This window comes from Streptopelia decaocto, assembly GCF_964273445.1.
Source record: "Streptopelia decaocto genome assembly, chromosome: 2".
Classification (NCBI taxonomy): domain Eukaryota; kingdom Metazoa; phylum Chordata; class Aves; order Columbiformes; family Columbidae; genus Streptopelia; species Streptopelia decaocto.
In genome coordinates, this window is record NC_138655.1 from 92,509,122 (window position 1) to 92,526,547 (window position 17,426).

General features: G+C 41.5%; 1 protein-coding gene across 4 annotated transcripts in view; it reads right to left on the minus strand.

The window, feature by feature from the left end:
• The window catches only part of NEDD9 (neural precursor cell expressed, developmentally down-regulated 9), a 107,742-nt gene that overhangs the window by 15,869 nt on the left and 74,447 nt on the right, over window positions 1–17,426 (minus strand). For 3 of the 4 annotated variants that reach the window (XM_082043887.1, XM_082043888.1, XM_082043889.1), the window contains exon 2: window positions 6,787–7,227. In XM_082043887.1, the coding sequence (XP_081900013.1) occupies window positions 6,787–7,227 (441 nt within the window). Of the gene's footprint in view, window positions 1–6,786; window positions 7,228–12,461; window positions 12,655–17,426 lie in introns of those variants that run through there. The other variant, XM_082043890.1, reaches the window with a different exon arrangement.

The following is a 17,426-nucleotide window of genomic DNA, read 5'->3' on the forward strand; positions in this document are numbered from 1 at the left end:
TGAGGTGCTGAGACAGGGCAGAGAGCAGTCTTACTGTGGTGAATGACATGAAATCCTAAAGACTCACAAACAATAAATCAGTTTGTTTCAGTCCAAATGACCTGTTTAATTCTTTTGAGGAGCTACATCTGATTTATCTTATTTCTTCCCTCCTATATTGAGCTTCTAGACGGAAAGTTGGGGGGGAGCTTCATTTGGGAATTGAAGTAGGGTATTTCCATGACTTCTCGTTTCCCTTCTTTCTTCCATTAAGACACTTCTCAGACCAGTTTCAGTTTTGGTGAATTGGCATTTCACAGTGGGTAAAAAAAAAAAAAAAATAAAAAAATAAATGGTTGAGAGGAAGTATTGCCGAAGAGTTTCAATTTCACAAGAGTGCTCTTGGAGGTTTACTTAGGCAGAAACAATGGAAGTGTCCCTAAATCATATAGGTAGGGAACTATGTTGCTCTGAGAGAAGCAGACAAAGAAAGTCTTCTATCAGGAAGAAGCTCCATTTAATTTGATCTGCAGAGGTTCTTTGGCTCACGAACTATATTCAGGCTCCATTTATATATGAGTTTTTCAAGGCAGCTGTACAAACAAGTGCTCCTATTAACTGGTGTTTAGATTAGCATAGCTTGCTTTGGCAAGTTTGTGGATGGTATAGACACCTTTTAAACAGATATAAACTCTATCCTTAATTGTCTGTTGTGTCTATATAATTATATACCAGACCTCAAGTCAGGACTGATTGTGCATATAAAAAAGTAGTGATGGTAAGATACAATGGGAATATGTTAGTGTCTTCTAAGGATTAGGGATGGACTGTCTTATGGAAAGTTTCTGTTTCCTAAGAACTTAACTACATTAATTTCACTTTGATTCCATTCTAATGATCTGTTTTGGGAGAAAGCTGTAATTTTTTTTTTTTTTTTTAAATTGATGCAATATTACCACTGTATTTAAAAAAGAAAAATGCAAACATTTCATGTCAGAAATGGAATGGCATTCTGATGCTAACTAGTTTTCCTCTGAATCAAAACATCTACAAAAAGCATGGAATGATTGCAAAGCCTCTAGATTTCAATAGAACTCTGTTTTCTGACCGCCAGCAACCCATCTCCATCTATCCATTCTTATCTCCAGAAGCCACACTTCCTCCTTATGATGATGTTCACTTTTTGAACAATTAGTTTTCTACTCATGTTTTTGTAAAATGTTCTGCTGTTGCACTTGGGTTTTAGTACTTACAGGGAAGTTTAGACTAGCCAAACTTAGCGTTTGGCTAGTGTGTTTTCAGATGTAACCGAAAGTCCAGTTAGGTTTCTAACCACCAAGAAAGAGACCATAAGCTCACATTTTTCATTTTATTATTACTTTTTTTTTTTTTTTAGCAAAGGTTTGATCCTACACTTGTGCCTGTGCAGGCAGATTTGTGTCCCTGAGGACTTCAGTTGTTGGATGAGATTGCTGGATTGGCCTTTTCTCTGATACTAGAGGGGAAAAATGCATGCGTCTGGTCTACAAATAGAACTGATTAAAAAGAGCCCTGTGCTCAGGGAGAAACAAGGAGTAATGTTGAGCTCATATGTTTGCTCAGCCTAATAAAATGCAGTCTTTTTCTTAAAATACTTCTCTACAAATCACATCAGTGACTACTGCTTACTCTGACTTGTGGATGAGGGTTTCTTCACTCAGTGGTTTTCATGGAGACTACTGAAGACAGATTAACTGCACAGGCTTTTTATCAGTAAAACGGCTTTTCTCCTAAATATGTCACATGAAAAGTTACAAGTGAAAGTCCTGAGTCTAAGGAAAAGGCTGTGTGCTGTTTTTACCACTGAGTTTGCATTTAATTTGAGAAAATTTCATACTTTAGAGTGTACTTCATGGAACAGAGCACTAAGTGTTGAGGTATGTGGTACCATTCCTGCTGCACTCAGCAAATTTGCTGTGTGTTCAGCACTTCTAATGCTGAAGCAATATTTTGTTATAAGGGATACAAGTCCCCAAAGTAGAATTTGTAATGTGAAAGTGGAAGAGGGACTATAAGATGATTGTTTGGGCTACTTAGGCAAACTATAACACAGGAAGCTGTGGTATTTCAAACTTCAGGTTAAATGCAGACTTTATTCTATCTTGGCCTGTCAATACATTTTGCCAACAAACAAAAAAATACTAGATATGCTCCTGTTCTTTTTGATGACAAAATGTATTTGCTACACAACTCCTTACTATGCTTAATGTATGTCTCTTCTTCATAACTGTGAAAATAGGCAAGAAAAAAGATAACATAAAGGCAGGCTTATTTCTGGCGCAAGTATTATGCAGCTGTTAGTGCTAAGACAGTACTTGTTTAATTGGAAGGAAAAATGTCATAATGTGGCTAAATGGCTTCTGTTACTGAAGTTTGTGCCAGAACCGTCAGGGTGGCGCTGCTTGTGGGGTGGCGTTTCCACTTTCTCATGGATTCATCCAACATGACTCTAACATCAAGAAAGACTAGGGAACAAGGTCTCTCTTCCCTTAGCTGTGGTTTACCCAGACCTTTTGCTGAAGGCAGTGAAGTCCTGAAAAAGGTGGAAATGGCAGGATGGTGGGGTGTAAAACCCGCCATCTGTCAAGGGCATGTTTATACTCAGAAATAAACCAAGGATGTTTGCGTGTGAATAAGAGTTCCTTTCCTATTCTGCTTTATCAGCTTTTAAAAGGTAGGTAAATCTGAGGGTTTCCTGAACTGCAAAGGTCTAGTTCAAACAGACCAACAAACAAAAAAGCTGATGTGTTCCAAACTGGCTTTAATCACTATTTGCCTGAGTTTGTCCATGCCTTGTGGGAGCTATAGCTCAGGGCTGGTAATCCCTGCAGTGCAGCCTCTTCCCTGGTTGAACAGCTGTGGTGCATCAGCCTCATATTCTGTTTTGTGCTGATTTCCCTTGATCAAAAGTTCTCCTGAAAGCTTCTGGTTCCTATAGAAAGCTTTCAGAATTTGTCAAAACAGTCTTCCAACAAAGCAATGTTTCCCTTCAATATTTTGGCCAATGCTGTTTTTCAGGGTGGTGGGGACAGCTCAAAGGATCAGTTAGGGGTGACACCAAACCAGAAAAAGAATGTTTAAATTACAGTGGCGACTTTTTTTTTTTTACATGTAGCTTTCCTTAGTTTAATACTCATGTGTGAACCAACGATTAATCACAGATGCCAAAGAGACTTTGTGCCTTGAGAGCACCTTTTCCAAAGGGCATTCTCAAAGCAGTCTGCAAAGAATGAGTTCTCTCATAATTACCCCACATTTTTTGCAGATGAGATTGTTGAGGTGCAAAAACACCTCTCAAGGCTATATAAAGTCTGTGGCAAGAATAAACCCCAGGTTTCCCGAATGTCAGATGTCTAAAGGTTCCTTCTCTTTGCTAGTTGCAACAAAAGAGAGTAAGTTTGAAGGCAGAACACAGAAAGAAGGAATTAATTCTCAAATACAGCTTTCATATCTTTATGTTACTCATACACTCTTCATACATAGGGGTGTAACCATTTTGTGACTAAACTTGCAGTACAACTATAGAAGCTTGGGGCTAACCAAGGCTAATTTTAAACCATCCCTCATTATCTCAGTCATTTGTAGGGTGAGTTTTAGAAGGTGGTATTTTTATTTGATAAAAGGAGACGATAGGCCTCTGTTGTCAACAACTAGCTTGGCCAGAATAAATTCATCATTGTAATTACCTGCCTCAGGACTCCTTTTTGACACTTTGCTTTGCGGTTCTGGCCAAGGAGATGCCTTACCTCAGTGCAGCTTTATAACACGCCTGCTGTTGATTTACTATTGCTTGAGGCTAGACAATTCCTGCCTGACAGCAGTTCCTAAGCTTTGCCTGTAAAACTTGTATGGCAGCCAAACCACACATTTACACAAAGAAAACAGGCAAACGTGCACAGAAATGGATTGGATAGAAACTGCTGCTGGTTCTGCTTAGAATGGTGTCTAGAGGACACAGTCCTCTCTAGCTACTGCTTTGGGAAGGGAGAAGGCTTATGTACAGGACAACTGCATAGCAAAACCCTTCAACATTCTTAAGGCTGCCAAAATGCACAGCTTGCTAACCAGCTCTTTCTGGTGACAGAAGAAAGCAGAGTGACTAACTGAAGCCATTGGGGCAGGTGTCACAAGTCTGAGAAAAGAGATGCATCATTTTAGAAGTCAAAGCAAAGGTGCTCAAGATTTCCAGCTTTCCTCAATACTAGGGATTGTTTTTACAGATCCCTAGAGGAGGATTTGGAGGACAGACTGTTTCCTCAGACAAAGGAGATGAGGGCTGAAGTGCTTCCCCTTCATTACGCTCTTCTTTCACAAAGGCATTAGCAGATAGTTGCAGCTGTAGCAGTAAAAAGCAGTTTTGCAAGTTTAGGATGACAAAGAATGTTTTGCCTCAGACTCTTCTGTTACTGGTAACCCTACAGTTCCCTTGTCTGTCACAGTTTCTATCCCAAATGGCTTTTTTTTAGTGTAGACTTGAGCAGTTCCAAGGGACTAGACACATCGTTGTCTCTGATTGAAGAAGGACACTGCCATGAGGTTTGCCATTCAGCAAGCCTGCCACTAATACACAGTGAATGCTGAGTCTCAGCGTTCTTAAGCTAAATAAATTTAAAGTTAGGACTACAGCAGTCTTATCATGGGTAATGAAAATTGGTTAGTGCTAATCAGGTTGGTAGCTACTTTGCTGACAGTAAAATGCTTTATAAATGTGTGTGTTCAGTTTATTCTACAGTTGGCAGCGTAGCCATTCGCTTTTATGCAGCATAGCTGACCTTTTGTAAGTTGCAAGGAATTAAATGAAACAAGTTATAAGTCAGTCAAGTAAATGGTCTCAATTTTCTAAAGGTGACTTGAATTCAGAAAAATGCATATTCAAACCTGCTGGAAAATTTCTAGGCAGAAACTTACAGAAAACAGGTGCTTTAGTGCCTCTGAGTTTTGCATCTCAGCAAGAAGTTTGTACTTAACTGAAATATTTGTTTTACTTTTCTTAGTGTATCTAGAATTTTAACACAGCCCCTGTAGCAATCAGGTTTATGCAGAATGTCCTATTAGTTTCAGTGGAGCTGGAGGAGGTGGGAGGGAGAAGAAACTTTGCATGCAGTTCAAATTTTTTTTTATTTTCAGGCTTACACTGTGCAGACTACACACAGAGTTGCATTATGCTAGGTAAATTATGCTAATGATAATTTAGGCAGGTCAGGTCCAAAATTAAAGTATATAACACTTATTCCAAGGTGATATTTTGGGCTTCACAAAATTGTCTAGAGCAGCTCTGCAGTACGGTGCATCTCCCAAGGCCCCAGCCGGCTAGCTCAGGCGTCTCTGCAGGGTGCTGTAATGTTTCATGCAGACACACACTAAAATGTGATCCCTTCTGTGCCGTCCCATCAGTAGCCTATTTACCAGGTATCCACTAACTGCCTTGGAGGGTATGTAAATGCTACTGTGGACAGGTAAACTATACTGCTCCTGGAAAAGATTTCAGTATATCTAGTCTTTATCACCCGAGTTGGAATGATTTCACAGGTCTTTTTCTCTTGCTCAGAAGGAAAAAAAAAATCCATTTTTCTCATCAAGGAAAATTAAATAATAACAAGGAAAAATTAGAAGATGTCTTCCAAAGACCTGATATGAAAAAGGCCGAGTTGAGGGTGAGGTGATAGAAAAATCTGAAATAGACTGTCTTGCCAATGTCTCCTTAGGAGATGAAAGTTTAAACCAGTTAGAACTTCCTAACCTTATCTGCTCACGTAACTTGGATAAGTATACTAGGCTTTAAGCTCTAAAGGTAAGGAGGATGCTAACAGCTGGAGCTGTTGAGCTGGGAATGGAAAGACTGTAGGGACTTTTTGGCTTGGCAATAAGGGGTCTGGAAGGCCAAGAGAATCTCCTTCCTCCCTTGAGGACCTTCCCTAACCCTCTTCAGCCACCAAGGCACTATGTGCCACCCTGGTACCTTGGCAGGGACCCTGTGAAGGTAAAATGAGGGCGTGACAGGAAATGGGGAGAGCCTGAGCAGAACAGGAGGAATAAGAAGGGGCGGACCCACAAAACACAATGCCCCTCACTGGAGGCTCAGGAGCTCTCAGCCGCTCCAGTAATGGCTGCATCATGGAGCTGCTGCAGCTTCCACTTTCAATCAAGAAATTTAGCTGTAGATAAACATCAGGTGCACCTTTATAAACTTTAGGTTCAGTATTAAAACATCCCTCATTATCATAATCTTCTTGCTCCCTCACTTTTCCAAGTATGGCCCTTGTCTCATCAATCATTGCTTTCTCTTTGTAGTTTAGACCCACTGGAACTTCTCCAGCAAGGCAGTACATCATTTTTAATTAAACAAAAATTACTTGGTCAGACTATGTAACTGTTCATTAATTTGTGGGAGAATTAATCTTACTGCAGCAGCTCTCTTTTGAGTATGTAACGCAAGAGTGCCACAGGCCAGGAGTACTTCAGCCTCCATGAGGAGCCTGTGAGGACATAAAATTGCGTATTTCCCCTCACCTTTAGCAACTGCGGTAGCACAGCTCCAAAATGCTCTACTGTGTATCTCAGTTTTGAATTAAGCAAGCTGTTAAGAACTGGGCCTTTCTTTTCCTCCTATAGTAGTAAAGTTACTGCTGTAACTTTATATATTTTATGTACGTATTTATCGTTCCTGTATCTTAAGTTCACAGGCTATCATTAGACATTAACCATTTCACTGGTGGTCAGCGGAAGAGACCTGCATTGGAGCTATGACATGAAAGCAAATGCACACACCTTGTTAGTCAGAGCTGGACTGTCAATACATCTTTGCATGGAAGGTGGCACTTGATAAACATCTTGTCCCACTAGACCGTGACCAGTGGGTATTTGGTAAATTCCCTGATTCAGGTGGGAAGGTGGCACTTGGTAGACAGGGTCCCGTGCTGAGGCATGTGAGCTTGGCACTTGGTAGATCTTTTGCTGGTTGAAGGATTGATGCACCAATCCTGAATTGGACATATCCTGGCCAGAAGGACTGTCCTGTACCACTGGACCTATCAGGAGTTTCACACGGTTGCCTGGAACGATGCCTTGCCGGCCGTGTAAGGAGCAGAGCCACCATCCTTCAAGACCTTCGGTGTTCTGTTCTATCACCGTCAAAATGTCTCCTTTGCGGAAGGCCAACTCTTCTGCACATTCAGGGGTGTTATCATACAGGGCTCTTGCCATAAGATTCTGTGGAGAAAGAAGCGCAAGATAAACAAATGAACAAACAAGCTAGAATTTTTCTAAAACTTTAAGCATATTCAAAGTGGAGAGAAACAAGCTGAATTCGAAAAAAAGGTGTGCAGGAAATCTAAATGACTTGGAAAATAACACAACACAGGATTCTTCTGTCCCAAGTGGGAGAAATGAGGCTTATGTATTAACAACGCTCCCAGTCAGAACTTTCCAGTAATACCAGGTTCGATATAAGCTCTTTACATGGTCTGTTCACCTGAACAGACAGGAAGCTGTGAGAGTTCTGCTCTTGACACTGAGATATTCTTCCTCTGATTGGGGGCTGGTACTTTCATCTCTTGATGTCAAATGCCCTATTAATGGCTTTGTGTACTGCTACAGCTAGCTAGCTGATACTTAAAACTTAACTTGAGCAAGACCCTTGGGTATGTAATTGAGAGCAGTTGTTTCCAAACATTTTCACGTTTGCAGGGTCCCAAAAGACTTTTCAGTAGAGTTGCAGATTCCATTAGTGTAAAAGCAGCAGGCTGGATTTTCTTAGCTGTCACCTGCAGGATCCTTAAAATCAGGGATCTATAGAGTACCTGGTGAGAAAAACAGGCCTAAAATACAAATTGACAAAATCTCACAGTTTTTGAACTATGTTGCTCACTTTGGTATGTAGCTCTCATCCTTCTCATCCTTCTCATCCTTTCTGTGAACTTCCTTGGTGGCACAGTGCAGTATAGCATTAGCGTAACATGTAAAAAGCGTCTTCCTCCTGCTGCCTCAAAACCACCACCACCAAAAAAACCCCATAACCTCAAAGAACAAAGTCCCTCAGTCACACTTTCTGTAGAAATACCTTGAAGAGGACATTATTAAAAAAAATAATGTGCCCAGTGAGCCCAGCTGGAGTCAGCCTTTGCTGTGGGAAAAGCTGTACCAATCTATGTGGCCCTGTCCTTATGTTAAGAGCATAAGAATTTAGGTACCAAACATTACCATAGTGTGTGTCTGTATGTAACTTGAGAGGAGTCTAAGGGCAGCCAAGGAGTGTCTTTGAGCTGTGTCAACATACTTTAAGCATTCTTACATGCATTTTGCTTGATTATGTCAAGTGGAGCAGTAACTTGAATATAGGGAGCTTCACACTGGTCTGCTCTGAGTTGATATAAGATTGTGGTCTGTGAGGTAGAGATGTGTAACTAACAGCACTATCTCCTCTCATGGATCGAACCAGCTCCTTCCCTCTTTCTTTGCAGGCCTGTATGGCACATCCAGTTCTGCATAATCACCCAAGCTTAGGTATTCAATGGAAAGTAGGCAGCCTGACTGTACTGACATTCTTGGACGCCTCACAAAGGCTGTGAACATTTAATTTCTTAGCTCTGGTGATGTTTCCAAATGTGCTGGCAACAACTGCTCTGTGCCTGCCTGCTTTTCAGTGCAGGCAGTCAGCAGAGATGGTTATAAAGTAATTGTAAGCACTTGAAAATATATAGGGGGCCCTGCATTTGGAGTGTTCTAACTTTGGATGCAGTACACAGACTGAAATGGTGCTAATCCATGGTAAAATAGGATGTGCAGCTGCCTTGAAGATTTATCTTCCCTCTGTTAGAGTGTCAAGTACCGTTTAGTGGTTTTTATCTGTCATATTTATCCTCATTCTTGAATATATCAAAACTTTTTTATCCCCCTCTGCTTGTATCTTTATCCATTAACACATACTGATGTTTTCACATCATCTCTGTGCTTCATCAAGACAGCAGGCTTCCATTTGACCTTGCTCAGTTCAATTCTTAAGTGCAGCATACAGCCAGGAGGTTGTAGGAAGAGCTGACTCGTGGATGGAGAAAGGGGAAGCTCGGATGTCACATAAAAGGTAGATGAATATGCTTTTCCCAAGATGTGGTCTTGAAACAGGGTGGATGAGATCAGTCTTCTCTTCTCTGAATGGGGGATCAGCTTTCAAACACATGAGAAACATTGGCTTTGCCTTTCATCAGCATCATTTGTGAGGGCAGTATAAATTGAGCTTTGGCTTGGAAAAGCAGGACCTCCATTTTGAACTCCTATGAAAAGAGCAGCACCAGGGTTCTCCACTCTCTCTGCATGTCTACTCAGCTCATCTGTCAAGAACACTAAGAAATGCAACTAGAGATAAAGCAGGGAGCAATTTTGTCCATGTCTTGGCAGAACTGTAAAACTGCTCTTTAGCATGGTCTCTTCTTGAACACTACATCTCTGCTCTTGTCATGTTGACCTGGGTGCTCAGCTGAGCCCAAGGAGCTTGTAAAAGAAAAGATCCTGTATATTCTGCATGTTCAAGTTGATCACTTATCCTTCTACATTTCTTTCTAATGCCTCTTTCACAGGTGAAATCTACTAACATGACCAGCTCAGCCTGTGCAACTGACTATTCAAGAGAGACTTTTGCAGAGGATGTTGTTTGAAGAATGAGGAAGATTACAGGGAGGACACAAAACAAGCGGACTAAATTAATCATAAATGCTTATTCTTCTATACTTCAGTGATTAAAGGTGTTTGAAAAGCCTGATTAGTGTCTACAGCAAAGCAATTCTCAGAACAAAGCTGGAATGGTGCTAGAATTAGAGCAGATAAAAGTTCCCATGTGAATTTTTTCCCAGTTGCTCATTATCTCTGTCCCAGTGACCTACTCACCACCTGGTGTGCAGCATGTTAATACTTTCTGGATGTGCTTCAAGAACTTCTTTGCTGCAAACAGCTTCAGATTCCCGTTGTCAGTGTTAACTCGGGCACCAGCATGTGAATTACACTAATTGATTGCCACATGTTTCACAGCAATTTCCCCAAGGCGCTTTAAATAGCCCAGACCATGCCACCAACACCAATCGCTGATGGGGCAGTGAAGCAGGCAAAATATTCCTCTAAATAAGCAAATAAGCAGTGGGACCAGAAACACTGAAACCTCTTGCTTGTTGCCAGCAACATAGGCACTGTTCCTGCTACAAAAACCTTCCGTGCCTTGAGGATCTCCCTGACTTCATTCTTCTTTTACAGGATTTCTTAATATAAGCTTCAGGAACAGTGTTGCCGTTGCTTTCATTACTTAGCTGAGTCAGTCCTGAGAAAACTGGTCACCACAGAAGGCCACCAGGAAAGTTTTTTTGAAAACCACAGAGGTACCTTTAACCTGCTGTGGTGATCAAAATGGAAATCTGCTTTTCCACACACAAATAAGTCCTGATTGAAGACTTCTCAACGCTTGTGGGCTTTATCTGGATTCATGTGACAAATGTAAATTTTGGATACTGCGGGCATCATAGCTCACATCTTGCAATGCTCCCTGTCACTGGTCTCATCAGCTAGGGAGGATTATCTGGAATTAGTTGGACTTGCTTTTGGAGTCATGGATCTGTCACTCATCTACCTCTGAAACAGGCACCAATGAAGCCTCTGAGAAGTGCAGTGGTGACCTTTTTGCATGACTAACTGGTAAAAAGCCCTTGTTCATTTCTGAAATAAATTGGCAATAGCAAAAGGGCTAAGGAGAAACTTGTCTTGGAGCTTGTTTTGGCAACTGGCAAGCTGCACAGAAATTGTTTTATATTTCTAATACAAAGAGGGGGAAAAAAGGGGGGCAGCAGATTCAGAACTATGAACTTAATTTCTCCTCTGCCATTACAGAACTTATCTGATCATAGATAGGGAAAAAAATTTGGTTTGCCATAAAAACCAGCTGTGCTTCATAAAATGAACATACTGGCAGCTACCACCTTCTTTTTAATAAGGTCAAGGATGAATATCTCTCTTGCTTTCCTTTGGCTGAATTAGCTGCATGCTGGATGGATGCAGTGGTGCTCTCCTCAACATCTGAAAGTACCTGCGGTCTACATACTGCTCCATTCTCTTGAGCCTGCTGTGTTTCAGCAGCCATACTTCAATTAATGAGTGCTTCTCTACACTAGTCAACTAGTCATTGACTGGAAAGATTCAGTTCAGCTTTTGTATCCTCAAGCCTTGCTAGTAATGCTGGGACGTTTGGAAGTTGAAGCCAGGGTCAGGTCCCCACTGTGTTAATACTCTGTACACACAAAACAACAAAAAAATCCAATTGTTCTCAAGAAGCTTAAATTTCTCTTAACATGGGATTCTTGAGTGCAGTAGAAAGCATCTTCTGTAAAATCACTGGCAAAAAGAAAAAGGAACTTTTCCAGTCTTTTCCACTTCCACTTAAATAAAGTGGTAGCCCAGCCATCAGCAGGTGAAAGTGAAAGGGAGCCTCACCCTAATGAGTGCTGCCTGGGGATTTCAGCTTGAACCTGCAGGATAAGGCTCAGCACTCAGCACTTTGATGCCTTGTGTCAGGAACTCTCTAAAATAATGAAAACTGAAATAGATTCTAGATTAAATGCAGAGTACAGTGCCCATGGTCCCAACTGTCTACATGGGTTGAGATGAGTAAAATTTTCAAGCTCTCTCTAGGTAAAGTGGACCTGGGATTTGAAACTTTTATCTGAATTTGCCTTTATTGCTGGCTGCAAATCCTTTTGATAAATGCTGGAATGGCGTAATTCGTATTCTCTGCACACTTCAGATTTTGATCTCTTTTGTGTCCAGGATGCAAGTTCTATTAAAACTTGACTGAGAGCAAAAGATGCTGTCCTGAAAGTTGTTAACTGTTCTACTTGTAGAACCGTAAGCAATAAATAAATAAATTCAAACAATTTTTCTTCTTGGATGCTAAAGGGGTTACAGGCCAGATTCAGATCCACAAATGAGGTCTACTATAGAACAGTCAAAGGTGTTTCCTCTTTTTTTAACCAACTGCAATTGATGGTTAATGGGCCTGCAGCTGAATAAAGATGCATGAAAGTGCTTTGAAAATCATGATCTGTTTTGGTTGGCCTTCCCTGCAGTGAAGGGAACTGATAAAATTCTGTAATTTGTGGCTTGGAGGATGAAAAGGTTGTTTGTTGATGAGGCTGAGTGGCAGAAGATGCAAGAGTTAAAGCAAGTGGTGGAAATGTCCACTCTTTCTGTTAGAGTAAACGCATCCAGTGACATGGGTAACAAGAACGTGTGAGGTGCCCACAGCCACAGAGGCAAACGCAGGAATAACAAATGACACGCTATGAGATTAAATACAATGGACTCTTTAAGGGCTGAGTGTCACAGTGCCAAGCTCCTAGTGCAGAGCTGCCGAGTTGACTCCTCAGCCAGCTCTGTAATGAATGAAAGCTGGAGGAAAAGGTTCAACCAACCGTAAGCTTGAAGAATTTTAGTTGCTTCCCTCAGAGGTGCAATATGAGGATGTTGCAGAGCGTGCAGGATTGTGAATACTGATCTTTGCCCTGTGCTTAGCTGGTGGGGTGTGTTGTTTTGTTCTGCTTTGTCTTGTTTTTAAATATTGCTTCCTATATGTAGAGTTTATGTGAAAATAGAACCAAGGAAATCACCTCTGCTCTTAACTCAGAAAGGGTGGGACTTTTTTTCTATTATTGGACAAACTGCTTCTTAAAAGGTCAAATGGCTTCTCTTCTATGTTTAGCTAGCTTAGGAGAAGGAAGGGAGGAACAAAGGAAGGAAAGGTGGGGGGAGACACCCCAAAGGAGTTGTCTATGCTCAAACCACTAGATTCATTGTGGTTGGATCACTTTTAATTATTCATCACATTTTCATATGGATTCCCTTGTCTCCTTTTGATTTTTTATTACTATTTTTTCCCTTTAGGTTTCTTTAAAATGAATCACTGCTGTTCCAAAGTAAGCTTAAGCATTTACATACCCTTGTGGTTTTAATAGGCCTAATAGTAATAATTTGCCTGTGAGACCAAAGAACTGATCTGAAAATCAAGAACAGAGTTTTATTCTGACAGAAATAGTTTGACTGCAAGCAGTACTGGTAGAGGAGAGAGAAGTTCATGCTCTGTTGTACCTTCTGAGAGAAGGGCTTCAGTGTAAGAGCCATTGGACAGTTTAACATTGGGGCTTTTTAGCTACCATCTCCTCTTCTATTTCTCCCTGTCACTGCCCCTAAAATAAATAATTTCTTGTGCTGTGTTTGCAAAGAAAGAAACTATTGAGGCACAGTAGGTAACAGGTCTATCTACAATAAGCAACTTTCCATGAAGATTACTTAATACAAGCCAACAGAAATCACAGAATAAGACAGCCTTGGAAAATGTCTGTTGCTGGTCTCCTCAAACCTGGAAGAAGGCAACATGAATGGCACAGGCAGTATCTAGCACACACAAAGCCACACTGGTAGGTTCTTAGACATGTCCCTGTGCCCACTGAAATGAAAAACGGACTGCAAAATGCTGTCTTGCTGCTTGTCTGTAACAGCCCCCACATGCGCTCAGACCTGTAATGGCAAACTGCCAGCAACAAGCTGCGTGCAGGTATTTGCTTCTCATCTGAAGTTGACAGCTACGTGGAGGAGGCAGGAGGTGCTGCCACAGCAGGTATGACAGAGCTTGCTGCACTACCAGAGTCTTGCAGTCACCACAAATTCAGCAAGAGGTCTCTGAACGGCCCTTAGTGTCTATTTCAGACTGTGCGCCTGCCTGCTGGCTCTGGGAACTATGAGCTTCCTTGGCTCACAGCTAATGATAAAAGAGGAAGCCTGGTTGCAAATGTTCACCATAGTAATGTTTCAGTTGACTCTTACAAGCAGAGTCCACAATTCTACTTTTTAGGCACTCTCTTGCTCTCTTCCACCTAAAAGTAAGGGGTTTTTTTTGTGCTGACAATTTTCTGGTCAAGCGGTGCTAGTCCTGCTGGATGGAAATTAAGGTAGTTCTCCATGTACAGATTTGGAAGGTTGATTTACAGCTAATGAGAGAGTGAGCTGTGGGTTAACAGCCTGAGCAGAGCCCTGAGGAAGACAGGTCTTCATCCATCCTAAGTATCCTTGCAGTCTAGTCCCATGTGTCTCTGGAACAGACTGTCAGTCATGCTGAAGTATGCCAAGCTGCCTGGAGGTTGTGATGTGGAAAACTTTGGGTCTGCATGAGAGAAAGGAAAGTGTCTTATTTCAGTGCTCCAACATGCTGTCACAGCTTCTCTGTTTGGCCTGAGAGGCCTGAATTTTTTTTTTTCTTTCTGTTTTTTTTTTTTTTTTTCCTGTGTTTTTTTTTTCTTTCTGTTAGCATGGCCAGTTTTGCAGAAAGCTAATGATGAAAAATGGGAATGTCCCCTCCTTACCGGATCACACTTGGATAAGCTAAACTAGGCATTATGGCTGTCATGCTCTGGATATATTGCCGATTTTTGCAGGCACAATACTTCCTGCAGCAGGGGTGCCATGCAGGCAGAGAGCAGACCGACTAGGGCTCAGGCACTTCACACTCCTGCTCAAGATGCTGATGTGGCCCAGCAAGTCACCTAAGACTGGGACCCAAATGTAACGTGAACATGTGAGAGACTGAAGGCTTTCTCATCTGAGAACAGTTTCTGTTTCAGTATAACTGTTCCATTTTAAGCAAATAGGACATATTTGTGTGACCAGTTTTTTGTAGGCAGCCAGCAAAGTACTTTGCAAAACTGAGGCACAATGGTGAATCTGCAGCTTGGGAAGGAATCCAAACACATGAATCCAAAGGAAGAAATTAAAAGAGTAGAAAAGGTGAGGAGGAAGGATAAAAGGAAAAATGTGAAAATGAAGGTTACAGCAAGAGATCCTAACCGAAGGTTTGGCCTGTATGAATAAAATACTTCATTGTTCTGCACTGAGTACATCAGCTTATTGCTGTGCTTGACACTTCAAACTGGACAAGCGAGTTGAAAAGAAACTTTTCTGGTTCTGTATCTATAAGCAACAAAATGATAACTCTACATTGGCAAGAAGGACAATGAGCTAGGCTTCATTGTTCAGATTATATTGTTTTGTCTCTTGAGTTTTGGGTTTTGGCTTGGATGCTTTTATTTTATTTTAGTTAGCAGGGATGTGGGGTGTGGGGGTGCTGCTCTGCTTTCCTGGGCATTACAAAGGTAATAACAGAAATACAATTTTAGATCAGATGTTAAATAAGGTGTTGATTTACCCCTTCTGTTTCTGATGCAGTGAAGGATAGATTTATCACAAACACCACCTGAATCACATAAAACCTCTGAGGTGTTCAGTCAGCATGAAGGGGGAGTTTAACAGAAGTGGCAACTCCCTTTTACTACATAGCAACCTTCTGTTTGGAGTCTGTGCATTGAGACGCAACAGGTCATAGCTACGCTAGCTGAGGTAATACTCTTTCACTCAGCCCTGGGGAACACCCCTGAGGTTAATGCACACTGCTCCTGTGTTGTTAGACCACCCACCCTGTGTTGGAGCTGTCACAGAAGGTACATACAGTTAGCGACAGTAACGTTTATACTGAAGCAGAGCAGGGATCCACTGATTACATATCCTGATCTTACTCCCCCGCCCTGCAAGTTTCTGGGGTTTTACAGGAGTACTGAAATACCATTTTCTTTGCTCTTTCTGGGAATGCAAACCACATCCCCTGACTTACCTTCAAGACCTATTAATACTTTGGGAAATTCCACCACACCTAACTCACAATTTTTTCTGTATATGCTTAACACTTGTAACCAGTTTCCTCTCCCCCCACCCAAGGAAGGGTGTGATCTAGTTCCATGACTTTAAAAGGCCTTTTAAAATCTGTCTGAGGGCTGTGTGCCTTCTGTGACATCAACAGGGAGGGGAAAAAAAAGGAAAAAATAAAGCATGCAAACAATAGCCTTAGAGTAAATATGATCTCACTGTGATTAAACCGCAGTACATCAAAATCAAAAAGCAAATGGAAAACCTAACCTCTTTCCCTCAGGCAAGCAATTAAAAACTTAATGAAAGGAGATCGGATGTTGAATGCTTAAGAATTGAAAGAGCAGAGCAGACAAAAAAAAAAAAAGATGGAAAGAAAAAATCCCAAAACGTGTGTTTTGCGTTCTCAGTTTTCCATTTTCTGGCATTTGCAAGCAGTCTTCCCCAGACAAAGTTTCCTTAAAAAAACCTCCTCCTCCCAGATTTAACCCTTCTCTGTGCAGCTCTGGGTACACAATCATAACTTGACTGTCCACAAATCACAGCTGTGTAGACTTAGGACCTCAGTATTGTCACCAACTTACTTCTGTCTGATATTTTCAGCTTTGGAAAGTATGATTTTTAAAAAAAAAAAATTTAATCTAGAACTTAGATGAACTGAGACATGCTCTCCTTTCCCCAAGTCTCTCCAAACGTTCTCCACAGAAGGAAAAGCCACTCTATCACTTTAGTGTCACCCATCTGGGATACTACAACTTGGGATGCCCTTGGAGTCCAGCTTACTGACAAATAATAAGCTTCAGAACTCGTGTTTCCAGGCTCCTGCCAGCCCTCAGCAGGCTGGTGGGGGGTGAGCTGCCTGTGAACCAGACACGCTTGCAGGGGAGCAGGGCCTGGCTGGCAGGTGAGGCTCACCAGGTCCACTCAGGATCTTCTCTGTCCCACAGGGCAGCAGCCAAATACCAACAAGCCTCCTAGAACAGCTCAATTTTTGGCAAGCTGATGCTTTCTAGGGAAGCACACCCCTGGGGAAAGGAGAGGGAGAGTGTGCAGGTGCATTCTAAATGGTTATGGTTACCATGCTGCTTCTCAGATTGTAATACAACTTTAACTGTACTCTTGATTGCATGAGAGATTGGTCCGTGCAGTTTCTGGGCTGCAAACGAGATAAAGCAGTATAAGCAGGGAGAGAGGAAAAAAAATAGAAGATATCTACTTGTAAACTAAGGCACTTTTATAGCAGTAAAAACTGGTTTATTACATGAAGTATTTAAACTGGATGTAAAGTCCATAGGACAAGGGCATTCGTGACACTATCTACTGTAAGCTGTATGTTAAACAGAGAGTGCACACTTCCAGTTGTTTTGTACTTCACCCTCTGGATCAAAAAATTCCTTTGAAAGAGAATCACTGAATTTTTATGGTCTGTATTTTCCTCTCCCTCCTCTCCAATAAGCAGGATAGTCATTGGAGGAATTGAGATTTACTCCTAGGATCCTTCAGCATTTTCTAAGATTTTTTTTCTAAATGATTCACAGTATTGCTCCTGCTAAAATCTTCCAACTTCACTGTGAATGAGGGCTATGAAAGAAAGGGCCTCTGAGCTGCTGACTGCATTCCTGTAGAGTAAATCCATTCTTATTACTCTTCCTTTTCCAGGCAGGCTAATCCACTGCGACTGTGAATGA